At 36.6% G+C, this 24,223-nt stretch overlaps 6 protein-coding genes, 1 long non-coding RNA gene and 1 pseudogene across 19 annotated transcripts; 5 read left to right on the top strand and 3 right to left on the bottom strand.

Moving 5' to 3' along the window:
- Nucleotides 1-228: 228 nt before the first annotated feature.
- Nucleotides 229-3,214, top strand: MGP2 (MALE GAMETOPHYTE DEFECTIVE 2). 3 transcript variants are annotated; one of them, NM_180609.4, is made up of 11 exons: nucleotides 229-546; nucleotides 633-712; nucleotides 873-959; nucleotides 1,053-1,130; nucleotides 1,210-1,301; nucleotides 1,386-1,587; nucleotides 1,709-1,799; nucleotides 1,926-1,984; nucleotides 2,165-2,313; nucleotides 2,435-2,516; nucleotides 2,604-3,214. In NM_180609.4, exons 1-11 carry the CDS (start codon nucleotides 441-443, stop codon nucleotides 3,000-3,002), a joined length of 1,425 nt encoding a protein of 474 aa, NP_850940.1. In that variant the 5' UTR covers nucleotides 229-440; the 3' UTR covers nucleotides 3,003-3,214. The 3 variants fall into 3 exon arrangements, with proteins under 3 accessions (NP_850940.1, NP_172342.3, NP_001320197.1); NM_100739.6 differs by having other exon boundaries at nucleotides 2,435-3,214; NM_001331783.1 differs by lacking the exons at nucleotides 229-546; nucleotides 633-712 and having other exon boundaries at nucleotides 839-959; nucleotides 2,435-3,202.
- A 3,094-nt stretch (nucleotides 3,215-6,308) lies between these two features.
- Nucleotides 6,309-7,994, bottom strand: PPCK1 (phosphoenolpyruvate carboxylase kinase 1). 2 transcript variants are annotated; one of them, NM_001198012.1, is made up of 3 exons: nucleotides 7,108-7,964; nucleotides 6,943-6,993; nucleotides 6,420-6,641 (listed from the first exon to the last, which is right to left on the bottom strand). In NM_001198012.1, exons 1-2 carry the CDS (start codon nucleotides 7,910-7,912, stop codon nucleotides 6,968-6,970), a joined length of 831 nt encoding a protein of 276 aa, NP_001184941.1. In that variant the 5' UTR covers nucleotides 7,913-7,964; the 3' UTR covers nucleotides 6,420-6,641; nucleotides 6,943-6,967. The 2 variants fall into 2 exon arrangements, with proteins under 2 accessions (NP_172341.1, NP_001184941.1); NM_100738.3 differs by lacking the exon at nucleotides 6,943-6,993 and having other exon boundaries at nucleotides 6,309-6,935; nucleotides 7,108-7,994.
- Nucleotides 7,523-8,305, top strand: AT1G08645 (uncharacterized protein; the record flags this gene model as incomplete). The annotated part of the gene is made up of 3 exons (NM_001331782.1): nucleotides 7,523-7,867; nucleotides 8,111-8,176; nucleotides 8,288-8,305. 3 exons carry the CDS (start codon nucleotides 7,523-7,525, stop codon nucleotides 8,303-8,305), a joined length of 429 nt encoding a protein of 142 aa, NP_001323357.1.
- A 192-nt stretch (nucleotides 8,306-8,497) lies between these two features.
- On the top strand, nucleotides 8,498-11,757 carry CJD1 (Chloroplast J-like domain 1). The gene is made up of 10 exons (NM_100737.4): nucleotides 8,498-9,039; nucleotides 9,340-9,439; nucleotides 9,525-9,629; nucleotides 9,726-9,803; nucleotides 9,893-9,948; nucleotides 10,042-10,099; nucleotides 10,317-10,442; nucleotides 10,541-10,636; nucleotides 10,856-10,927; nucleotides 11,342-11,757. The coding sequence occupies exons 1-10, from the start codon at nucleotides 8,909-8,911 to the stop codon at nucleotides 11,402-11,404; spliced, it is 885 nt and encodes a 294-aa protein (NP_563823.1). The 5' UTR covers nucleotides 8,498-8,908; the 3' UTR covers nucleotides 11,405-11,757.
- AT1G44570 lies at nucleotides 8,717-8,789 on the bottom strand (annotated as a pseudogene).
- Nucleotides 11,758-12,150: 393 nt separating the features above from the next.
- On the top strand, nucleotides 12,151-16,357 carry THA1 (threonine aldolase 1). Of its 7 annotated transcripts, none has more exons than NM_001084023.1 (10): nucleotides 12,151-12,228; nucleotides 13,641-13,714; nucleotides 14,416-14,875; nucleotides 14,974-15,085; nucleotides 15,165-15,215; nucleotides 15,300-15,504; nucleotides 15,627-15,643; nucleotides 15,781-15,881; nucleotides 15,980-16,046; nucleotides 16,132-16,357. In NM_001084023.1, the coding sequence occupies exons 3-10, from the start codon at nucleotides 14,433-14,435 to the stop codon at nucleotides 16,168-16,170; spliced, it is 1,035 nt and encodes a 344-aa protein (NP_001077492.1). In that variant the 5' UTR covers nucleotides 12,151-12,228; nucleotides 13,641-13,714; nucleotides 14,416-14,432; the 3' UTR covers nucleotides 16,171-16,357. The 7 variants fall into 7 exon arrangements, with proteins under 7 accessions (NP_001077492.1, NP_849614.1, NP_001322023.1 ...); NM_179283.2 differs by having other exon boundaries at nucleotides 15,585-15,643; NM_001331781.1 differs by having other exon boundaries at nucleotides 12,182-12,228; nucleotides 14,464-14,875; nucleotides 15,585-15,643.
- On the bottom strand, nucleotides 16,237-23,462 carry PKDM7D (Transcription factor jumonji (jmj) family protein / zinc finger (C5HC2 type) family protein). Of its 4 annotated transcripts, none has more exons than NM_001198011.2 (13): nucleotides 23,272-23,462; nucleotides 22,777-22,850; nucleotides 22,253-22,580; nucleotides 22,089-22,160; nucleotides 21,880-21,957; nucleotides 21,266-21,793; nucleotides 20,942-21,169; nucleotides 20,371-20,532; nucleotides 19,692-20,060; nucleotides 18,024-19,290; nucleotides 17,831-17,934; nucleotides 17,286-17,483; nucleotides 16,237-17,059 (listed from the first exon to the last, which is right to left on the bottom strand). In NM_001198011.2, the coding sequence occupies exons 3-13, from the start codon at nucleotides 22,562-22,564 to the stop codon at nucleotides 16,748-16,750; spliced, it is 3,630 nt and encodes a 1,209-aa protein (NP_001184940.1). In that variant the 5' UTR covers nucleotides 22,565-22,580; nucleotides 22,777-22,850; nucleotides 23,272-23,462; the 3' UTR covers nucleotides 16,237-16,747. The 4 variants fall into 4 exon arrangements, with proteins under 4 accessions (NP_001184940.1, NP_001318955.1, NP_001320435.1 ...); NM_001331778.1 differs by lacking the exon at nucleotides 23,272-23,462 and adding an exon at nucleotides 23,070-23,264; NM_001331779.1 differs by lacking the exon at nucleotides 23,272-23,462 and having other exon boundaries at nucleotides 16,351-17,059; nucleotides 22,777-23,264.
- AT1G04657 lies at nucleotides 23,288-23,520 on the top strand. Its single transcript, NR_138753.1, has one exon. It is a non-coding gene; the product is annotated as an other RNA (long non-coding RNA).
- Nucleotides 23,521-24,223: the final 703 nt, after the last annotated feature.

Below are 24,223 nucleotides of genomic sequence, written 5' to 3'. Positions count from 1 at the left end.
ATATGCTAACATTTATGCTTAACCTAAAATAATATATCACTATTTTTTTATTTATTTTTCTTACAAAAAAATATATTTATTAGAAACATATGAAAAATATCTACATAAAATAGAAATACAGTATACAATAGCGAAAAAAACACATGTTATGCGAGATTAGATATACGAGTAAATGTATAAAAACTCTATTTATTGAATTAGATATTCACATAGAAATATGTTACTTAAGTATGTATTTGTTTTGTATTTTCAGTAAAGGTCACGTGGGATTTATTTTTTGCATATTTAGTCCTTGGGATTTAGATCTCGTAAACGGCGTCGTACTAAGAGTATCCTCCGGCGGCATCAGTTTTGGAGTTTCTTGGATCATCACACTCACCTGCTTCGTTACTCTTCCCTTGGATTGGATTGGATTGGATTCGCTCTTTCATGGTTGAAGAATGAGATCTCACCAAGCTGGCCGCAAACTTCCGCTTCTTCAACTTCTCGGCTGCGTCGCTGTTTTCTCCGTTTTCGTTTTCACCATCCAATCTTCCTTCTTCGCAGGTCATCTATCGCCGTACCTTTCCCTTTCCATTATATATACACTTCAATTGTTCGAATAGCAATATGATTCTTCATCTCTCGCGCAGATAATAATCGTAAACTAGATCTTCAGCCGGAAGATATCCAGATCTTGTCAGATTTTCAGTCCAGCGTTCAACAGTGCGTGGTTTGTCTCCTTTCCCAGTTTCTTTGATTCTGGACTTGTTACTTTTCTATATGGATTCTTCGGATTTGGATCGATGCCACAGTTTTGGTTTATTATGGCGCACTAGTTTTGATTTTGGATAAATCAGATGTGTTTGGGAGTTACAATAATGTTGTTGCAGGCTAACAGAGGGCTTGGACTCTCTGCCCATATTATCGATCACTGTAATCTTATCCTCAAGTTCCCTGAAGGCACTAACAGTACTTGGGTATGTTTACACTTGTCTGGTTTCTTTTTGAGATTTCATTGGTTTTATTGTGATCAAGTTTTTTACACTTGCATTCTTATCTTTCAATGACAGTACAATGCACAATTTAAAGTTTTTGAAGCATTGGAGTTCAAGTATAATGTTTGTGAGGCAGTTCTCTTATGGGAGCAGGTTTGTGCTTCTTTCTTTCTCTGATTAGTTTTTCTTGTTTTAGAACTTCTCGCAATTCTAATGTTTCTGGGTAATGCAGTACCGCAATATGACTACAGTATTGACAAGAGAATACCTCGATGTACGCCCTGATGGGTGGTTGGACTACGCAGCTATGAGAATTGCACAGTTGTATGATTCTAAACGTTTTTGTCTAATGGTTTGCTTGTGTTGTTTGATCTTTCTTGTTGAACTCTTTGATCTTTTGGGTTTCAGGGGAGCTGATAAGTGTTATAATCGTACATTGTGTGAAGAGCATCTTAATGTGATTCTTCCAGCGAAGCCTCCTTTTCACCCACGGCAGTTTCATAAATGCGCTGTTGTTGGAAATTCTGGAGATCTGTTAAAAACAGAGTTCGGAGAAGAGATTGACAGTCATGATGCTGTATTTCGAGACAATGAAGCTCCTGTCAATGAGGTAATAATATGTCTAACACTCTGATTTCTTTGAGTTTACCGACACTTCGACATGGTCTTGATTCTTGAATTTTGATTTTTGTTGCTGGCATTGCTTATATTCATGTTGAACTATGTTGCAGAAGTATGCCAAGTACGTAGGAGTGAAAAGGGATTTCCGACTAGTTGTTCGTGGTGCAGCTCGTAACATGATTAAGATTCTCAATGGGTCTGGTTAGTACTCACATTAGAAAGAGAAACTGTCTGGCTGCATCTTGTGATTCATTTTCTTCAAGCGCTCATTGCAAATTGCAGCTTTGGCCTTGTGATGTAACCTTCTGTAACTATCATTTACTGCAGACAATGAAGTGCTTATAATAAAAAGTGTGACCCACCGAGACTTCAATGAAATGATAAAGGTATGATTACCGTTTTCTTTCTTTCTTTTTTCTACATCATTACTTGTTTTGTTTTTACAACTTCCACTGTGGTCGTTTATCCATAACATAATTGAAGAGACTGAAATCTGAATCCTTGCGGTCGCTTTTACATGGATTTTATCCCAATTCTTACACGACTTTGAATTTATCTTGTAACAGCGTATACCAAACCCTGTTTATCTTTTCCAAGGAATTGTCCTACGCAGAGGTGCCAAAGGAACCGGGATGAAATCCATTGAACTAGCATTGTCCATGTGCGATATTGTTGACATATATGGTTTCACTGTTGATCCTGGATACACAGAGTGGCAAGTATCTTAAATAACTTTTATCCATATTGCTATCTCTCATATTTCCAAAGCTCTTTGGGAGGTTGGATACTTACGATTCTGATCATATTTTTCCTTTGTATCTTTATTATCAATGTAGGACGCGTTACTTTTCCACGCCAAGGAAAGGGCACAACCCACTTCAAGGAAGGGCATACTACCAACTTCTAGAGTGTCTTGGTGTACAGATAACTTGTTAAAACCATAATTCTACTTTGCTCTAATCGTTAAACTTTTTGTGGTCTCTCTGAATAAATCAAGCTTGGCAGGTAATACGGATCCATTCTCCCATGAGATCCGAGAGAAAGGAGGACTGGTCAAGTGTGCCAAGTCGTGAAATGATAAGCAGAGCTCACACAGCTGCCTTACGCCTACAAAGGAGCCAACAGCCAACTAGTTCGAAGAGGGATGGGTCAGGACAATTCGGTAATTGCAAGGTGTGGGGCGATGCAGACCCTACAAAAGGACCTGTCTCGGGATCTCCGGACATGAGTGAGACCAGGAAGAAGTCAAATTACAAGAAATGGGAAGTGATGCCGTTTAGGAGCTTAAGAAAGGAAGCTAGGGATCACTATATCCAAATGAAAGGCGTGTCACAGTATAAGATGGATGGAAATAAGCTGGACGATCTGGTTTGCGTGAGGCATCCACTGAAATTAGATACGTAAATTTTTTTATCATCTTGTAAAGGTTCAATTTCAATAACATCTTGAGCTTACAAAGTAAAGGTTCCTACATTTCACGAAAATTTTGTTGAAGCAATATGTTTAATCAATTAGTTCTCTATGTAAGATCTATATTCATATACTGATCTAAACATAGCTGAGAAAGAGATCGGTAGAGCGAGTTTATGGATGTTCTTTTTGTGGGTAAGGAAAAGGAATCTTTAGAATTTACTGGTGCGATTCTTCGACAAACAAAACAGGATTGTCCGTAATAAGGATCTTAAGGTCGAAAAGTTGGGCCCTTATGGTTTTGTTTTTTTCGGGTATACCTACAAATAAGGCCATAGCTGAAGATTGTTGTTGGGGATAATAAAAGAAACCACCATTCAGAAAGTGGAATTTTCAGCCAACACGGACGAAAATATCCCTCGGCAAAAGAAAAAAGTTCACGAAAATGACGAAGTAGAATTTAAAACGGTGTGTCATGTATGATGTATAAAAGTGTAATTGTGTTACTTTGCCACATTCCAACAGCATGTTATTTGTGGTTTTCATAGCTAAACATGCATGCCAATTATTTTTGTGCCATGCTCTTTCTACTTGTTATTTCCTAAACCAAATATCTTCTCTTTATGATCTTTAAACTAACCTCTTTTCAGCTATGCTTCCAACAATAATATTTTTAATTTTCTTGGTTAAATATATACAGTTGTCAAGGCATGAACCTTGCTCAACTTTAAAACAAATGTCTTTATAAAATAAACGTCGTTAAGACGTTAACCCGTCGCTAATCCGTTGTTAAATTCAATTGCCAAATTCCCACATGAAAACTACATATATATTGAAGGAGTTCATAAAACCAATTGAAGAATAATAATCGGATCGACCGATCCGTCTTGATGTCGACCATAGTCACCGCTTGCAAAACCAAAAACTAATATCCGGAGTTTTTTTTTTGTTAAATCTAATATCCCGAGTTAAAAAGAAAAATCGGAAATTCTTTAAAACGTTTCTCGACCACAATTAAAATCATAATAAAACCTTAAATCCTAGTTTAAATGTATGTTATGAATAAATTTCAACCACATGAGTTAGTTTATTATCGTTAATTTCCCTCGTTTTAATCAAAGGTGCATTGGATAGTACGTGATTGTTTTATTCACCACGTGATTGCTTTTTTCTGTGCTTGACTTCCGAGGCTACCGTACGAACCATCTTTAGACAAATATCGACAGAAGAAAAAGAAAAAAAGAAAATGGAGAAAAAAACAATTTATAATACGGCATCGCTACTATCCAAAGGCAAATTGCTAAAAGAAAGATAGCTTATCAACCACCACGTAGTTGATTCTTCGGTCGACCACATGACGTGATCTGTCAAGCCGCTGATCACCACCAGTCGTAATGGGTCCCGCTCCTAACGCTGCCTTTAACGCGTCTCCAAGAGACAGTTCCACAACGGCACAAATTATTTGTGGGAGTAACTATATACTATTATTTCTTTAATGAAATAATTGTCTCTCGAAATATGTCGCAGTTAGGAATAGTAAAAAATGTCGATATCTTATTAGCTAAGGCTCTGACAGATTCAATATATGATAGAGTTAAGTTAGGTTTCAATAAATTAGGTCAAGTTTGTCTCTTCTTGCATGTTTCTTTCAGAACTAGATTTCCATTTTTAATTGCTCGTAAATATTTGTAGGTAACAGCCTAGTACAAATGACTCTTCTTTAGAATATAATAAAGCACTAAAATACTTTGGATCTAATAGTATTGAAACAACTGTATTTTAATCGGTCAATGCAGTCGTATAATATAATATTAGTAGTTGCCTTCACAAATTATGGTCTTAATTTTAAATTTGATTTTTGTTTGCATAAATTATGGGTCTACTCGATACCCCATATAACAACAACTCAAGAGTCATCGATGAGATATTTATCCATTGAGCTAACCGTACCACATGGGTAGGGCCTCAGTGTTGTGTTGCCTTCTCCACCTCGTTCGTTTCTCCCAAATTTTGTTTTGTTTCATCTGATTTTTTTTTTGAATAACCTTTTTATTTATTTTAAGAGCAATTCAAAAGACAAGAAAAACAGATATAACGATTCCATCTTTCCGTTTATCAAATGATTCCACGTCTTGTTGCCAAGCAAAAATGATTCCACATCTGCAACCATGAATTATTAAAATGAATTCTACGTTAGTGGATTCTTTGCTAGACTCCACGACGCTTGACATGCACCACTAAAGATTGTTATGTGTTGATGATGGATATAAACTAATTAATATACTATGCCACGTAGTTACGTGACATGCGATTTCTAATGCCACAATCAATAACATATGAATTTTCGAATAAGCTTTATTTAATTATTCTTGTGGATAGTATCGGAGCTAGTAATAATTTATAAAGTGTTATGGGCATGCTGATGCAAGTCATAGGGCATGTGAGGTAGCACGCAATATGTGATTAAAAAAATATAATTATTCCTTTGATTAGGACTGCCAAATTATGGTTAATTATGTAGTTTATTTTATTCTTTAAATAATGTAGGATCCTTTCATGCATTCATGAAAGGGGAATTTCATGTGTTCACATTTATTTAAAACGAGAACATTAAAAATAAAAATATTGTAGGCCAAAAAAATGTTAGAATTGTTAATCAAACAGTAGTAACTTCCACTGACTCAGAAGACTCATAATGAGTCACGTTATAACTAAAGAGACTCTTTCAAGAAAGGAATCAATAAGGGTTTGATCCACGGCATATACTAACGTGGGAATATCTCATGGAGATTGGAAATTTCGTTGGAGGTCTATTTATGAAAGAATATGCTTAAAATATGCTCATATCAAATAAATATTCCATATATTACCTTTGTGGGTTTTGATCTTTTTTGAAAGATTCCAATATATATTTGGTGCAGACAAAGAATAACATACGGAGATGCTAGAAAATTGAGAGGATTATTCTTATAATTTGACTTTGCAACAAAAGTGCTGTAGTTTTGAAATTTTGGAATGTGGGGAATTTTTAGAAAACAGAAGAAACGTACCTAACTAGCCCACCACCGTACATCGTGTTTTTCCCTCAACGTACTTGTTTTCAACATCAAATAGTCATGAGTGAAAAAAGTTGATCTATTACGAAAAGTGTGCATTAACTTTAAATCGGTGGAATGTTGTTATCAAAAGACACTACACTGAAATAGGATCCGCATGTAAACGAACATTTGAATTAAAAAGGTACTATTTAAATATAAGAGAGTGGATAACAATCAGATAATAAAAACAAAAAAAGATATGGTTTCTCCAAGTATCTGAACGACATTTTTCATTGCTTGAGAAAATTATTTCGTTTAATTATATGTGCAAAGGTTAGATTAGGTCTTTATCAACAAAGTGTTAGATTAGGGATAACATAAACTATTTTTATTGATTAAAAAAAAAAAAAAGCAGAAAAAGGAGTACAACTCTGCTTTCTCACATCCTTTTACTCACCCCACATGGAAAAAAAAACCCGTAAAAGGCGGAAAAAGATTTGTTATCCTCTCTACATTACCGTCTCTACCCCTAAAAAGACTTTTCAAAAGCCAAACAAAATTCACATAAGCAACAAATGCAGAAAAAAAAAAAAAACTCATCGCCAAACTCAGAAGCAGCCACAACAAACAAGCTTCTTTTATTATTCAGCTCCTTTTTTTTTGGTTAAAAGTCTTTTCCAGAGTCTTCTCTTCTACTAGGTTGGTAGGCTGGCGGAATCTAAAATGCCCATAACCCAAATTTACATGCCCGACACTCCTCCATACTTGTTAGATAAAAAACCACCGAGAGAGATGATAAGCTATCACTTGACACTTATTTATTTCTCCGAGAGAATCTTCTAGATGAATCTCTCCTCTGTTTCTCCTGCTCTTTGGATCCATGGGTGCCCTGCAACAAAACAAAATTACAAAATACCAAATTTAGTTCACTTTATCATTAAACCAACCTACTAAAAAATGGATTAGTGTGGATAAGATAACATTATCTGTTAAAAATAGATGAAATTTATTGACATTAAAAATTCAACAGAGAAACAGATCTGATGGTTTTAGAATCTTACTTAATGCTTGTTCGGCTGAGAATCTTCTAGAAGCATCTTTGCATATCAATTTCCTTAGGAAATCTTTAGCCATAGATGAAACCCCCCGGAATATCTTCGTCGGAAAACGGAGATTTCCTCTGAGTACCGCTTCGAATATCTCTTCAGCTGTCTCGCCGTAAAACGGTGGAGTTCCAGCGAGCATCGTGTACAAAACGACGCCGGCGCTCCATAGATCGACCTTCTCTCCGTAAGAATATCCCATTAAAACCTCCGGCGCCACGTAATACGGCGTTCCGACGACTCCTTCGGTGGTCTCTCCCTCACCTAACCAAATCCCTGAACCGAAATCGCAGATCTTAACCGTATCGTTTCGTAGATCTACCAGAATGTTCTCCGGTTTAATATCCCTGTGAACGACGCCGTATCGGTGACAATGCGAAAGCGCCTGGAGAATCTGTTTAGCGAACGACGCCGTCTGAGGCTCAAAGAAGGTTCCAGAAGAGACGAGACGGTCGTAGATCGAAACAGAGGGATGGACGAGCTCCATGAAGATGGAGAGAGTCGAATCAGTGTCGATGAGATCATGGATTTGAACGATGTTAGGGTGATAGGACAAGAGAGCCATGAGCTTAGGCTCGTTGTCGAGACAGGCACGGTCAAGGTCGTCGGAGAGAGAGGCTTTGTCGATGGTTTTGCAAGCGAAGAAATCACCGGTGGCCGGAGCGTAGACGCGAGAGACGGTGCCGAAACGGCCACGGCCGATCTCCTCGCAGATCTGGTATTTGTTGGTGTTGTTGTTTCCGAGTGTTTGGCTGCAAGTCATAATATCACTTTCTTAATATTTTTTGTTTTGTGTTGGTTCTTGTGTGAGTTAAGAAGACCTCTTGAGTCGGCTCTACCTTTTTTTATAGCCAAAACTCTTGAGAATATTCCTTTTGATGCCTACATGTTTTTTTTTTCTACTAGTATTTTCCTTTTCCTTAACGTTATATCTTTTTTGTTTTTATTTTGTTTTAAATAGGATTTTAGATATTATTTCCCAATCCAAATCTATTTTTTTGTTTTGTTAGAAGTTTACTTGGAGAAGGTTTGTACTTTGTAATGTCTTTTCTTATCTTATTATATACAATTTTACTTTCTAACAGTTCTTTATTATCTATTTGGTTTGTTCTTTGAAATGATAATTACTTGGTGGTAGTCTAAAATTCACATTTAAGTTTATTATCAAATGTACTACACAATTACAATCCTCTCTAAATTACAGAAAAACATTCTCAACAGATCCAGATTTGTTAAGATAAAATATTGGATCTACAATTTAATATGTTTCCAGAAAAAGTTCATAAATTGATAATGCACAATCTAGTGAAAAAGAGGTAGGAAATCCAACCCCAATTTATGCAAAAACATTTCCAAATTGAATGTGAGTACTAAACGATTTCTTGGACGAGATTGAAATCTGAAAAAGAGATAAGAAAAGTGTGGCATGTTTGGATTGGAATTGGGAGATAATCCCTGCAAGTAAGTAAACCAGAGATCCCACGAAAACAAACTAATAAAGACACTGGATTGGGCCGATAAATCAGTTGGGCTGAAGAAAGCAGGCCGTCTTTATTATTACCTAATTCGTTCACGATGGAGGTCGAACCGAGAATATCCCCCTCCGGAGGCGAGCGCCTTATCCATTGGGCCACGCGAACTATTGGTCAGGCCTCAGTTTTTAGCCTTAACAAACTATTGAGTATTGAATGATTAGCTTCCAAACATCAATCACCAACCTTCTAGTTTCCTTTTAACCCTACTAGAGCTCTGCTCTGCCATGGCTCCCGCACTATCTACTTCTTGCTCCTCCGTCATGGCTTTCTCAACATCAAACGCGCTTCGTTACCATCATCCTCAAATTTCTCTCAGGAACTCTCTTCGCGCTCCCAAATCGCCTTCTTTTGTCAGGTACTTTCTCTTGATGCTGCTTTTTTGTTTTCCACTTCTCTTCGGTGGCTTTAAAGTCGAAGAATCATCGTTTGATAGTTCTTTTTGTTGTGTAAACTTACGGATTTTGTGGGTAACCGTTATCTTCTTCCTTCATAAACATTGTCAATTGAATTCCGACGGCTTAATTCGTGGATGAGCTTCTTACTGTTGCCTATAAAGTTTACAACTTTCAATTGCACTTAAGAGAGTTCCATTGTTGTGCTTATCAGACCATTTGGTACACGTTATCATTGTAATGAGGATGATTGAAATTCTCAGGCTTCCCCTCGGAAAGGTGTTACAGAGCAGGATTGTGATACGTGCTGCTTCGTCTGCGGCTGGTAATCCACAGTCTGATGCTGACTTTAATCCGTATGAGGTAATTGATCGTTAGAGCCCTATAAAGGACTTGTTTTGTTGGTCGTTGTGTATTTCTCATGACATGAGTGTGTGTACCTTCTCAGGTTCTTGGTGTTAACCCTATAGAGGGATTTGACAAGATCAAGCAAACTTATGGAAGGAAACTTAAAGATGCTCAGAGGAGCGGTGATGAAGCCACTGCTGCTCTAGTAAGTTACGTTACCTCTCTCTTTCTTTGGAGTCCTGTAAGTGATTTTTTTTTTTTTTTTTTCTTGTTAACACGTCTCTGTTTTACCTTTTGATAGCTTGAGAAGGCATATGATAAGCTCATGTATGCCCAGTTGATGAATAGGAAAAAGGGTGTGACTTTTGGTTCGTTTAAGGTGTGTATCGTATCCTCTTTCTTGTCATATGCTGTCTTGAACTCTATGACCTTTCTTTCTCAATCCTTGGTGAATTTTTCATAATTCAGGTTTCCAAGGACATTAAATATGCTGATAAGCAGCCCATTATACCATGGGGTCCAAGGTAGAGATTCTTTATGAGTCTACTCGCATTATTAATTTTCATCATTCAAAAGCAGGATCTGTTACTACTCATGATTTACCCTTGTTGTTACAGGTTTTCCAGGTCCTCCAAGAATGATATGTTGATCAACCTAGCAATATCAGTTGTGTTTGTAAGTAGTTTTTAAGAAATATGAGGTTTGCTATTATTAGAAATGTCAGTTTTTTTTTTTTTTTTATCTGTACCCTTTATGAATCAAGACATCATGCATAAATGACTGAATTCTTGCAGAAAAAGTGACTTGTTTCTTACACATTTATGCATATATGACATTTCAAGTACAATCAGATATGAGCCTCTCCCACTCTTTCTGTTTCTTTCTTTTGCAGAGTGCATGGATTGCGATAAAACGTAATGTTGAATACAAACCGCTGCAGTTCATGTCTTTTGTATTTGTTTACAGAATTTTTGAGAAATTAAAATCCTTTGAAGCACCTTCATCTCCAATATATAACGTGAGTTTTGAATTTTTTTGAAGCCTTATGTTTTGATGTCCGTACACTTAGTGGCTCTTTTAATCCTGATGTGCACTGATGTTTGACACTGGCTGCAGGAGGAAGGCGAAGAAAGTGGACGGGGATTGAGAATGGGAAAGAGGCTTCTTCGTTCTCTTTCCTTAGTTTTTGGCTCTATACTCTTAGCATCTTTGGTATGCATATCCATCAAGACTCCGTTATTTTAAAGAATCCGTTTTATGTTGCACCATCTAGTATTAGGTTTATTCAAAGAGAGCGGCATATGTGATATAAATGTGTCCAAGCGTTATTTTATGGATGCTCCTGATTGTTTGATCTAGTTATTAGATATGTCAGGAGTTCTTTTAATTGTGTATACCTATGTTTAACTCTCAGTGAACAATGTTTTGCAGGCATACACTGGGTTCTTAAATGGCATCGAGTACATGGGCTACTCCATACCCATGGTTCTTTACAACAACCAGGTTGTTTTTTTTGCATAACTTACATCTCTCTTCGCTTGAAACCTTCTCTTAACTAGTCCCACACAAAATGATCATTTTGATCAAAAAATGGTTTAGGATATTTAGGTCAATTGTTGGCTAAGCCTCAATGAACAGCACTAGTTGATTAGGTTGTAGATGATTGTGCTGTTTGTTTTGATTTGTGACATCTATAGGTATAAGAAGTACTTGTACTGAAATAAAAACTAAATGCACAAGTATTAGGTATGAATTGGGAACACATGAGTTGGATATGTGTTGCCACAATTGCTGAATTAAGATATAGCAAAGAGAAGGGTCTGGTCTGTAAATTAAATAGTTCCATAAGTGATATCAGTCAACCAGGCTTTTGATGATGTAACAAGAACTGACTGAACAGTGCTAATTCGGTTGCAGGAACTTATAGTGACGGCGTCATCGGCTTTCATGCTCTATGTTATAGCGTCGTTTTACAGATAATGCGAGAGTCCACAGGAGAATTGGTCAGTTAGAAGCTTTTGGAGAAGTTATGCTGTATTATAGGATGTTGCTGGGAGATGAAAAGTTTATTTTCTACAGAGAGATGGGGTTATCTTTATAACCTTTCTTTTGTGTGGAAAATCAAGTAAATTTTGCAAGAGAGAAATCCCTTAGAATCTAAGTCTTGTCTATTTACGTTTAATGCTGAGGATCGCATGTGGAAGGTTTTTTAATTTTTGTATTGGAGCAATAATATGCGTGAAGTGAAAAATCTTGAGATACCTTGAAAGTATCAGTCGTACACACAATTGAAGCGTTACGAAGATGAGAAACGTTATCAACCTTGTTAAAACACAACTGTGGAGAGTTTAGAATTGATGATAGATGAAAAGTTATAGGGATCAAAATAGAGAGCTAATATCTTTGGTGTGGTGGCGAGAAAAATCATCTGAAAAGATGTTTCATAGATTTGAGGTACGAATCTGATTGGTTGGGTTAGATAAAGGTCAGGTCAGGTGGCTAAGACTGAATTCGACTGTCATCAAAAAGGAGTGTCCACTACGGTCAGCAAAAGAAAAAGGACTATGTAGGTGAAGTGAATCCGATGGGAAATAAAACAAATGTGATAGAGAGAGAACAGAGACGCCAATTATGAGTAGAGCTGACACGTTGGAGCTGACTCTGTCTCTATCTCTATATCTCTGTCTTTCTCTATTTATAGATGGAGTACGTACAGCTGCTCCACACTATATATACAGTACATACTTTGAAAAGTATATTTGAGTTACGTCTTCAACTTCAAAGCGTTTCTTACTACTAAAGTGGTACGTTTCCCTAATTCGCTCTCATTTTCCATCTTCTTCTTCTCCTTCTTTTGAAAACACACACACAAGTTCGATTTATTTTCTTAGAATCAATGTGGTAACCATATTTCTAGATGACATATCTTGCCTAATGCTTCAATTAATTGGAGACATGATGAATTTTAACTGTAAAAAAAAAACAAATGAAACATTGAACAATTGATATAGGAATGAATAATTTTTTTTTGAAAAACAAAAGAAATAAGGGAAAAAGCTCTATTTGGTAGTATATAATAACCTAAGATTATATTCATTATTGTATTTGCCTAAAATTAGATTTAGTAGTATATTAATATAATTGACTGATTTTATGGTAAAATATATACACATTCTAAGTATTACTAAAATATTCAACATACAATAGAGAGTATAAATACAATCATTATATATGAGTTAGAGGATCACCGTTTGTGTGTGAATACTGAAGAAGGTATGTTTTCAAAGTAGATCTCTCGATGTGTTTTTGTTTTATAGTCATGATTTCTCACATAGTCACATTTCTGTGTATAGGTTACGTACGTGTGTTTGTAATGTCATTAAACAACTCGTTTGGGTGTTTTCATATACGTTTTTTTTGTTTTTGTTTTGAGTTTAGAATATTATCTAATTTTCATTTAGTATATATAAGGGATGAAATGTGACCGGACACCTTAGAATTTCCACGGTATCTGAATCAATTTACTAATTGAAAATTTGATTTGACATTAACGAATGATAAAGCTTTGGTTCATCGATGAGTCCGAGAGTAATAAGAAGACAACATTCTCGTGAATTACTTCTGCATTGGGACACGTATCTACGTGTGTTTCCCACATAGAACTCAGTTTCATCCTTTTCTCGTGAACATTACTTTCTTGATAATAGTTAGTTTCTTTGTCTTTATCAAACCAAACAAAGAATTTGTCGTTTTCGATAATATTTCATTTTCGTCGTTTCTTTCTTTCTAAGTTTCGATGTCAGTTCCTAATCTCTATGGCGTTCATGATAGCCAAATGGTAACTTTGGTGGCCTAATGTATGTCACGTAAATTATCCACGTGGCACTCACTTTTTTGCATCTTTCTCAAAATATATCAAAGGAGACTTCATAAAGAAAGAATCTTTAGTGTGGAGAGACTAAAAGGTTCTGTTTCAGATTCTCAAATTTTTTTTTTTTATTGAAAAAGATCTTTGAATCTCCCACACCCATTCGAATTTCCTCTTATGATTTAGGAGATTCTGTGTTAGTATCCTTCTTTTTGTTGTTTATTTCTTTATTTCTCTGCCATGTCGAAGGAACATACAAATCTGAAATTCTTCTTCATTATATATTAGCTTCACGGTCCATGTTTTTTCTGTTCTAATTTTTATTATTATGTGTTAATTTGATCTCAGGACACCACAAGCTTATTTCATAAGAAACTTCAAATTAGAATCAGAAACAAGAGCATCCTTCTTCATTTACACAGGTACTCACTCCTCTAGTTTCATTTAGAATTGTGCTTGTTTTTTTTAACACAATTTGTCTCGGCTATCTGAATATTACTCTTTAACATTTTATTTCTTCGAAACCTCTGTTCTTAATTTACTAACTGAATCTTACATATTTGATTACTTTAGATTACTTCAGGGGTTATTATTTAAAATTAATTGTTATTTCATAATGCATGAGCATCATTTTCATGTCTCAACAGACTCAACACCATATTTGTTCTTGTCTTTTTATATTTTAAATTTTTTCTTCTTCTTACATTCCCTATTTTGATATTATGGTTAATGCTTTTACTATATTTCACATTGGGGGGAGTGAATCTAAATTATAGTCTGAAATATTCCTCGTGATATTCTCCTCATTCCATTTTATAATATTGAAAACAGAGTACTTTTGTGAGATTCGTACGGACATTTGCAATTTAGTAGGAGAGTGATTTTGTTGTCCCCAAGACCAGTTCAATTCTAAGATGATATTATAGTATTCTTTAAGGTTCTTCCGTCAAACTGTTGAAACAATTTCTTGATAATAAATTATAAACAATTGGGACAGGAGATTCTCTTTTCTTGATTCTTCGGATAGAATTATTTCATAGGTCAAACTCAGACTAATTCCGACGTTATAGGTGTTGGTACTCAAAAGTGTTCCTAGGGTTTTCTCACAAACAATATCTTATAGGTAAATTAGGTGTAAAAATGGTGATGAGAAGTGTGGATCTACGATCAGATACCGTTACTAGACCGACAGATGCGATGCGAGAAGCAATGTGTAACGCAGAGGTGGATGATGACGTCCTCGGATATGACCCAACGGCTAGACGTCTTGAAGAGGAGATGGCTAAGATGATGGGGAAAGAGGCTGCTCTGTTCGTGCCATCCGGGACAATGGGGAATCTGATCAGCGTGATGGTTCACTGCGACGTGAGAGGCAGCGAGGTGATTCTTGGCGACAATTGTCACATCCATGTTTACGAGAATGGAGGGATATCGACTATCGGGGGAGTGCATCCTAAGACAGTCAAGAATGAAGAAGACGGGACCATGGACTTGGAGGCCATTGAAGCAGCTATTAGAGATCCTAAAGGAAGCACGTTTTATCCATCAACAAGGTTGATTTGCTTGGAGAACACACATGCCAAGTACGATGAATTATTAAATATTTGACTGTTAAAGCAGAGCCTCGTTCGAATACTATGCTTATATGTGTCAATAAACGGCCATGCACCTGATAATGCAGCTCTGGTGGGAGATGTTTGAGCGTGGAATACACTGAGAAAGTTGGAGAGATTGCGAAGAGACATGGCGTGAAGCTCCATATCGACGGAGCCCGTCTTTTCAATGCTTCCATTGTAATATCAATCACCTAACTGTTTTCCATTCTTTATCCATAAGACTCATAAATAAAAGACTTGAGATCTCTTTTTGTAGGCACTTGGAGTTCCAGTCCATAAGCTTGTTAAGGCTGCGGACTCCGTTCAGGTACCAATTTCTCTCTTTCTCGTCTATAACATCTGAAAATTATAGCTAAAAGATAAGAGTCATTCACACACACTCTGGTTTCAGGTGTGTCTCTCTAAAGGTCTTGGAGCTCCGGTAGGATCTGTAATCGTTGGTTCGCAAAGCTTCATAGAGAAGGCGAAAACGGTTAGGAAAACATTAGGTGGAGGAATGAGACAAATAGGTGTTCTGTGCGCAGCCGCTTTGGTCGCACTCCAAGAAAACCTCCCAAAGCTACAACATGACCACAAGAAGGCTAAGTTGTTAGCTGGTACGTTACGTTGGCACCACTCATTTACTCACTACAATAATTAGCAGCAAAAAGTAAATTCATTACGTAAATATTTGCAGAAGGGTTGAATCAAATGAAAGGGATTAGAGTAAATGTTGCAGCCGTGGAGACCAACATGGTGCGTATTGACACAACTATAGTCTGTTTTTCTTCTTCGTCAACAACATGCATTATGCCGGATTTAATTTCGAATAGTGACTCAGTGATGCATCAATCACTAGGACTAACCATTAAGTTACATAACAACAAATTCAGATTTTCATGGATATGGAGGATGGTTCAAGACTTACGGCTGAGAAACTGCGGAAGAATCTAGAGGAGAATGGCATTCTCCTTATCCGGGGAAACTCATCCCGGTATGTGTAGCATTTACGTTTACATGTGAAAAATGTTTAGTTTTACTAAAATTTTGATTAATTTTTCAAAACTATTTATATGTGGGATGTGTTTTCAGGATCAGAATAGTTATACACCACCAGATAACAACAAGTGATGTGCATTACACATTGTCTTGCTTTCAGGTAAAAAGAATATTCATATTTATCTACTACACACCTTGTTACGGTGAAACATCTAATTATATGAAATTGATGTTTTCTTTGGCAGCAAGCAATGCTAACGATGCAGGAACCAAGCCGAACCTAATTTGGCGAAACCGAAATGCTTCTTCTTTTCTTTTCAACTTATTAAATATTGTTGTCTAAAGTACATTTTAATTAAAACTATAAGCATTTCAATGAAATTGTCACCCTCATTCCTGGATGTTTGAGTTTTTAATTTATAAGTTGTTTTACCTTTGATTATGAAGATTATCAATCATTATTTGCTCATCAAAATAGAAAATCAGATGCTTTAAGTGAGAGATGAATGGAGCATTAAGAGGGCGTTGATATGAAATCTCCTAAAATCCATCTCCTTTGGACTTTCAAAACAGATGTCATACTAGTAAACTGATGTGGGAACTAAGCCACACACTTGATGATCCTTTTAGCCTGACTAGTAACCAAAACTAATGGTTTTAAGAACCCTAAAATCTTCTATCTTTCTCTTTTCTTTTTGTTTTGAGACAGAAGAAGAAACTAGGTTTTTAGCTGTATGCTTATATCCTTCCTCTGTAAGGGTGTCCAAAAAGAATGAGTAGGGAAGGGAGCCTCATCCTGCAAAACAGTGAGTGGATTCAACTCCGTATGTACACTCTAAAATCAATCCCCTTTGAATCAAATCAGCGACGGTTCTGGATCTCTTCCTTCACAAGTTCGGTCACCATATCTGAGTTAGTCTCACTTAAAACCTCTTGAAGTGAGCTTAGTTCCTCCATGCTAGCTTTCTTGAACAGAACTTTAAGAATAGAATTTATTCCAGTAGGCGATATATGGTGTCCAGGGTTTAGCTGGAGATTTCCCACATTCGATCTGCCACTTGTGTTGGCTTCTCTGAGAAGAGGATTTGCAGGGAACTGAACTTGTGGCCGGGAATAAGGCCTGGAATCCCAATAGTCTGTGCAAACTCGATTCACGTCTAATGCTTCGATAGCCTGTTAATCACATTAGAGTATCTATATGTCAACTAGATTTACAAATGAAGCTTTCCATTTTACAAAAGCAACAATGCTATACTCCGACTCTTTCTAGCTATCATAAAAGATGAGAAAATGTCAAAAGTTGGACTTTCATATTAGCTTGTTGTTAGAATTTAAATGTATATATAATTAGAAATAAGCATAAAAATCTGAGCCTAATACAAAACTTGTAAAGATTTACCTGTACGATTGCGGGTGACGAATATCCAAACATTTCAAAACCGTCGGGACTCCCAGAGGGTTGCAAAGGAGGAAGATCTGATTTTCCAGCTTTGTGCTGCTTAGTTATCTCTTGATTTACTCTCTCTCTTACCATCTCCCAGCATCTTGTAGGCGACATATGAACGAACACCTCACTGGGATTACTCTCCAAGTAAACCTGACAAAAAGAACATACCACACAGTTTGTTGATGGGCAAGATTTTTGGAACTGCACAATGACCAATAGAATCAAGACAAAACAACCTTTTTTTACACACACACACAAGATTTTAAAGGTTGATTAATAGGTTAATTCCGGTTTCATACTCAGTTCAAAACTTTTAAAGTTTATGTTAGCATGATGGGACTCTACGTCTTTGACAGCCAAATAATGGATCATATTTCCGGTTCAGATTCATGTCATCGGATTTATTCATATGGCAATATTTAATTTGAAAATGAAACACTACTCAGACATATTTTTAAGGTTAGTTAAATTAGATCAGCATCTATCTACCAACTAACCATGAACAATGGACTGTTGCGTCCAGCATCCAGAATTTCTGAAATGTAGAAGCACATATTTGTTGGATCCAAAATGTTTATGTACTTAACCCGGCTACGAAATCCTGCACCAAAGAAGAATAGACAATAAGCACTTGCAATATGTATAACTGTTAATGTTCTCAAGTAGCAAAAATACTTGACCACATGTCACCTTTAGGAAAAATTGCTCGCCGGCTGCACCATGATTTTCCAGACAGCACACATCCATAACTTAAAGGCTCTACATTGCAATTGATTCTCCTCACGACCTTTGCAATGCGGGGACCCTTTTGGCGGATGAACCTATCCGGACTATTATTTTGCGAACAAGACGGTGTACCTGAACTACTTCTTGTCCCATCCACAACATCCACTATAGCCAAACCTCCAGAGTTTTTGGATTTACAACTAGTAGGTTTTCCACCACCGTGGCTGTTAGTTGCCATTCTGTTACATATATCTTGAGTAAGCCCAGTAGCCTCCGCATTAACTTCCGCGTGCGAAGTAGAACTCGGTACATCCCTTCTCATTGTTTTTTGGTCATTAGTAGGCAATGATATAGTGTTTCGTGTATCACGCAGCGAATCTCCTTCCCTTTGGCAAATTGGAGCAGCAATTTTGGCAGAAGCTTCTAACGCCAAAACGTGGGTCGGTCTCTCTCGTATTTCTAATTTCTTGCCAGAAGAAATTGCATCTCTTCTCACAGAACCTCGTTTCCTAGGTATGTCATACTCATCATCGCTGAGGAGTATCACATCATTGGGTAGACTCTGTGAATTCTTTTTACCACTTGCGGACTTAACAGCTGTCATACAGATTATGCCTCCTTCAGATGGTTGGCAAGCTGAAACGTTTGGATCAGAAGAATCACAAACAGTTTCTTCTTTGACAGGCTTCATACAGTGACTTGACGTTATTTGCTCCTCCTTTTCTTTCAGAAGTAAATTAACATGAGATAATTTACTAGTCTTTTCTAACTCTTTACTTACTTCTTTCGATGTTACTTTCAACTGCAAATCCTTCCCTGAAAGTGCAGTTGTTTGTGGAGTCGGGTCCTTGTGGACTTTTCCTTCTTCATCTATCTCCATCTTGCTTCCTGAGACGTCTGTACTTAATGCCAATCCTAAATCTTGACGCGCCCATCTATATACAGAACTCAGTTTTCCTTCCACTGCCTCAACAAGAACATTCAGTTCATCGATATCATAGCGAAATAGAAAATATTTAGTAACCCATGGACATGAACACAACTCCTTCACATGAGTCAAACATGAATACTTCTCCGGGGAACAACGACAGCCAGCAGCAGACAGGTGCAAATCAAAGAAGCATATACAGCACTCTCTCTCGTTGGTAGCATCGAAATTACTGTGCATTTTCAATGCAAGTGAAGAGTTGCACAGAAATTCTCTTCTCGTACGTTCCATGTCAATGCGTGCCTAAATAAAAAACATGACAAGTCCATTAATCACCATATTGACAATAAAGAATGATCCTCTTAAACCTACGAGATTTATTTGTACAGTTAGACCCAGGCAGAAGATGAACACCTCCTGAACTAATCATTTGTTTTAACTAGTAAGAGGTGGTGTAGTAATCTTCCGTTCTTCCCTTGTTAGTTAGCTGTAGATTCGTGTGATATGCAATACCCCTCAACTTAAGAGAATTTCAAGTTCCATATCAATTACAACCTCATGCTACCAGTTTACAACGGATACCACCGTGGTACCAGTTTGCAAAGATACCTCTCAAGTTATTCATGAGTTCAGGATTTTCCAATCATTCACACTTATAGGCATCTAAACTTCAAGAATCAAGAGTAAGAATATCTAATCTTTACCTTTAATGTTTTTGCCAAAATTCCATCCTTCGCACTGAATGCTTTCCACCTTAAGTTATCTACAGTATTTTTCCTTAGTAAGTTCAGCTCCCAGTCGGCTTTCACTACTTCCCTTGCTGCCCCAAGCAACAATTTATCATGCGAGATGGACGTTTTTCTACCCTGTTGACAGTATAACTCTATGGCAATCTGCCCATGAGGTAACCAGTCAACGGGTGCTACATTCACAGCTTCAGCACAGTTGAAACCAGAATTAAATCCAGCATGATATGCCCGAGGAAAAGTCAAGACAAACTCTCCAGCATGCTGGACGCAACGGTGCACAGGTACTCCTGCGGTTTTCAGTTTTGACGGGGAGAGTTGTGTAACCTACACGAAAGAGCATCAAAGGATTTGTTTTATACCGAAACAATAATCTGCAACAAATGTATTTAAACCAGGTGCAACTGTGCAAGTCAATAGAGGACATAAAACGGGTCTGTAGAAATTCCTACAGGGTGATTAACTACAAAAATGGAAACACAGATATGGTAATATTCTATTATATGCTAACATTAACATATTAGTGAAATAAGAACATCATCGTGATTGAACACTTTTCTACTTTTCAAGATTCTATTGATCATTGATTATAGAGAAGCAAAGCGATGCTTTAGTTCATCAAATATCCAATACTTACTAGCTTATGAAGTAAGTCAGGCTGTTCTTCAAAAAGGTCAGGCAAATGCTTCCTCATTGCCTCCTCGAGTTTAACAGCATCCTTCCCCCCAACACCATACCACAATTTCGGTGCACCCCAGTGCATATAATTCAACGAATACAAGTGGTGATCTTCAACATGCTATTTCAGGTAAACAAAAACAAAAAAAAAGCAGAACAAAAGGAATGTCAGAAGTGGAAAATATAAAACGAAATAAGATGTGAAGTAATGAAAATTGCATCCACTGGTGTAAGAAAACTGTATAATATGAAGACACTAACTAATACTTTTGTGGGAAATTGAATCAATAATAATCCTAGCGTAGCTTTAGGAATAATGGAAAAATTATCATTGTAAATATGTAGCACAGAAATTTAATCACATTTATCTACTATTTGTGAATAGGTATACAAAAAACAAAGCACATCCGGTTGTAGTTGTAAGTTTTTGTATGAGGCTACGCTTGATTTCAGTAAAAGGAAGAGATCCCAACTAAGTACATGCTTTAACCTGCAAAATAAATTATGCAATTCACAGAGATCAATCTTACCCAGCAGAAAGAAGAAAAGCACATCCCAATATACAGCCACGGCACAAGGACACCGGAAATATCACTGCCCTCGTACTTAAGGAGGGATCCCGGAAGCCTTGGAAAGTTATTTAAGTTCCAGCCTGATTTTGCATATTTATCTTCTGAAGAAGAAGCATTGTGACTTGATGATATCTTGGGGAATCCGCTACCAAATACCCCAGTTTCAAGGTCAGCACCATATAGCACCTATATTGAAAAATCATTGTGGTAGTTAGGAGATACAGGGGTCCTAATAGACCATAAACCCCCAAATAAAAAGAACAACAGGGGACAAAACTTTACCTCTATCTCTTCAGTTGCTTTATCTACTATCCGCCAATATTCACCTTCAACATCCTCAAGTGCTGGCTCCCAGCAGTCTATTGAATTATCAACTTTACATTTATCGTCTGTAGAAGTTTCACTCTTTTTAAAGTACTGAGCCTTGAACTCATCAGCATATTTTTGGAAGTCTTTTAGTGTGAACCCTGGACCAGGTTCAAACCCAAACGTCTCAAGTTCATTCATTCCAGTGCTTGCAGAACAGGGATCGCCCATACCATTAGTGACAGAATCCATTCCCATTTTCATGCACTTTCTTTTCTTCTTTCTCATTTGATTAGGAAGCTTTGAAATCTTCTTCATTGAACTCCGATTCTGAAGTTTATCAACTCTTTGGACACGTGTTGTAAATTTAGAACCCTCCCATACTTGCTTTTCTTTCAGTGGGCACGGCGGTTTCCAGGAAGGAGGAGGAACAATGCGACAGATTCCATACTTTTCAGCCTCCGGTCTTATTTTAGCGATATAATTTAAAGTGTCTTCAAACTCCTAGAAACAGGTTTGCAGTTTATGTTAGAAATATGGAGCTAGAAATTCAGTTAAAAGGGTTTGGAAGTATAGAATATGAACAAGACCTCTTCGCTCGGGTAGAATACAGGGGCGTCCTCAAGGTCAGGCCTACGAGCTTCATCTGGATGCCATCTCGCAGTTACCTGCCAAACTTGTGAATATAACGTTAGAGGGTTATGAAAATCGTAAATAAGAAGAAAAGATCAAACATCTAATGCTCAAGCGAAAGACGTTTATAAGTTTATTTCTGAAACAAGCATTAACTGAGATTAACCTTCTGACAATCTTTACATTCTTCACATCCCCTGACCACACCCTTTGGAAGAGCTGGCTTCACATCACAATTCTGTAACAACACCATGCATAAGCAAGGCAAACAAAGAGATGGAAAGTTGAAACACAAGTTGCCAGGAATAAAAAGCAAAACAAAGAACGAACTTGATCAGGATTTTGAGATGCAGCATTGTCATTGTTTGCAGCACAATCACCATCATCATCACATCCGCTATGATTAATCCAAGGTCTACGGCGTAGAGCCCGAGCAGCTTTGGCTTCATCAGATTCAACTTCCATCTTAGCTTGTTCGGTTGCAGAAACACTTTCAATTGCAGGAGTCTTGGCTTTATCAGAAGTAGTAGCAGGGACTACTCTTTTTAAGGTAAAAGTTGCATATGATTCAAAACCAGGAGGAACAGATGGCAAATCATCACTATCTTCTTTCACACAGATTCTCATTAGCTCTGTCCCCATTACTTCTGTGCCAACACTACATACAATTGAAGCATCATTCATTCATGTCTCAATAATATCACAACCATTTATAAAATAATAAAAATACACATGACACATATGGTAGGTACATATTTTCAGGGTAAAGTACGATTACAGATATATATAAACGGTTCATCACCAAATTAGCTGAATCAAAAATCAGGAAGAAGAGCCATAAGGAAAATGCTTACATAGTCTTGTGATTTAGGGTTTCTGGTGAAATTGGATGGTCAAAATAGCTGGAGCTCCATCAACTGCACCCAGACTAAGAGAAATCGAGTAAAATCAGCAACAAATTTAAAGATCTGAAGAAACCCTAGATCATTGAAATTTTTAGTAATATTTTTTTTTAATAATCCAGTATTCATCAGATCTAAGCACTAGTAGATTCAGGATTATCATCGCATGTCCTTTTCCATGTTTGCATAAAAATTAAGAAGAAAAATTCAACACCAAAAAAAAAGGTCCAAATATGAAACCTAACCTTTTCCATATTCCCCAGAAAACAAAAAAAAAGCAGCAAACAAAATCAGATGAAAGGAAGAAGAAAAGGGTAAAACTGGAATTAAATCTACAGGTCCATCCATATACGTTGGGTATGTGACAATTAAATCTGTGAAGAATGAACAAAAACAACAAGCAACAAAAAGCTATTTCACTGGTCAAGATTAGATTAAACTTATCACCTTCTTTTTTTCAATTTTAAGATCATGAGAAGAGGAACATGTGGTGGCTTTTTCTGGGTTTGCCTAATTTTTTGCTCTGTATGATATATGTCTTGCTTGGTTATAAGTTATTAACGCTTCAAAAGCAAGCAGATGCAATTTCCTATGCAACAACTACTCTTACTATTTTGTTTCGACCATCAAATAAATAAAAATGCAATAAACAAGTGCGTTAGAGAGGAGTAATATAATTGGTTCACTTTGTTGGGTCATATAACACGTAAACATTTATTCACGGGTGGACATTACCGCATATCCACACAACAACAGAGTTATTTAAAGGATTTGTATTTACGCCTGCTAATTTGGTTACAAATATACGCTAAATAACAATTTCATTTCTTTAAAATAAAATTTTATTGTAATAGAGAACAAAAATTTACCGAAAAATATTGCATAGAAATTTTTATTTATTTCAAGAACTAGATTTTATAAAAATTCCAAGAGCCATCGATTATTTTCGAAGTAGTTTTATCGCATTCGATTTTTTTGTTATAGTTAAATGAAAATAGCCACTGGAATACAATCACTTAGTTCATGTAATAAATATTGTAGTATGTGAGTATGATATGCAATGATAGCGTCAACTAATTTGGTATACACAATTTATAATACTTAATTCTGTTTTTGACCAACATATCTAAATTTTGAATATGATAATGCAATTATTTAGACATTATAATGTGTAAGAGAGGCGTGTATAAATGACTATTCATCTTGTTTTCGAATGGTAATGTAACATGTTATTTTTCTATGCGGAGAAATTGATCTCTGTTTGATTTTTAATTTGGTTGTAACTCAACCCAAAACTTGAAAAAGCCCAATCCGATAGCTGAATTGGCCCAAAATAATTAAACCGATTCACAAAAACAAAGGGAATAAAAACAGAGGAGGTTAATGTTAGATGTTTCAT

Source organism: Arabidopsis thaliana, assembly GCF_000001735.4.
Source record: "Arabidopsis thaliana chromosome 1 sequence".
Taxonomy (NCBI): Eukaryota; Viridiplantae; Streptophyta; class Magnoliopsida; order Brassicales; family Brassicaceae; genus Arabidopsis; species Arabidopsis thaliana.
This window is presented reverse-complemented; position numbering and strand designations above follow the sequence as displayed.

What these genes read in the sequence shown, in the direction of transcription:
- MGP2 (NM_180609.4), top strand. Translation starts at nt 441, where the DNA reads ATGAGATCTCACCAAGCTGGCCGCAAACTTCCGCTTCTTCAACTTCTC. An exon ending in CCAGCGTTCAACAGTGCGTG is followed by an intron (nt 713 to 872) that starts GTTTGTCTCCTT and finishes ATGTTGTTGCAG; the next exon opens with GCTAACAGAGGGCTTGGACT. An exon ending in GATCCTGGATACACAGAGTG is followed by an intron (nt 2,314 to 2,434) that starts GCAAGTATCTTA and finishes TTATCAATGTAG; the next exon opens with GACGCGTTACTTTTCCACGC.
- PPCK1 (NM_100738.3), bottom strand. Translation starts at nt 7,912, where the DNA reads ATGACTTGCAGCCAAACACTCGGAAACAACAACACCAACAAATACCAG. An exon ending in CTCAGCCGAACAAGCATTAA is followed by an intron (nt 6,936 to 7,107) that starts GTAAGATTCTAA and finishes GTTTTGTTGCAG; the next exon opens with GGCACCCATGGATCCAAAGA.
- CJD1 (NM_100737.4), top strand. Translation starts at nt 8,909, where the DNA reads ATGGCTCCCGCACTATCTACTTCTTGCTCCTCCGTCATGGCTTTCTCA. An exon ending in TGACTTTTGGTTCGTTTAAG is followed by an intron (nt 9,804 to 9,892) that starts GTGTGTATCGTA and finishes TTCATAATTCAG; the next exon opens with GTTTCCAAGGACATTAAATA. An exon ending in CTTCATCTCCAATATATAAC is followed by an intron (nt 10,443 to 10,540) that starts GTGAGTTTTGAA and finishes CACTGGCTGCAG; the next exon opens with GAGGAAGGCGAAGAAAGTGG.
- THA1 (NM_179283.2), top strand. Translation starts at nt 14,433, where the DNA reads ATGGTGATGAGAAGTGTGGATCTACGATCAGATACCGTTACTAGACCG. An exon ending in GTCTTTTCAATGCTTCCATT is followed by an intron (nt 15,086 to 15,164) that starts GTAATATCAATC and finishes CTCTTTTTGTAG; the next exon opens with GCACTTGGAGTTCCAGTCCA. An exon ending in GAAGGCTAAGTTGTTAGCTG is followed by an intron (nt 15,505 to 15,584) that starts GTACGTTACGTT and finishes AAATATTTGCAG; the next exon opens with AAGGGTTGAATCAAATGAAA.
- PKDM7D (NM_100735.7), bottom strand. Translation starts at nt 22,606, where the DNA reads ATGAATGATGCTTCAATTGTATGTAGTGTTGGCACAGAAGTAATGGGG. An exon ending in CATCTCAAAATCCTGATCAA is followed by an intron (nt 22,161 to 22,252) that starts GTTCGTTCTTTG and finishes GTGTTGTTACAG; the next exon opens with AATTGTGATGTGAAGCCAGC. An exon ending in AATGTAAAGATTGTCAGAAG is followed by an intron (nt 21,958 to 22,088) that starts GTTAATCTCAGT and finishes CAAGTTTGGCAG; the next exon opens with GTAACTGCGAGATGGCATCC.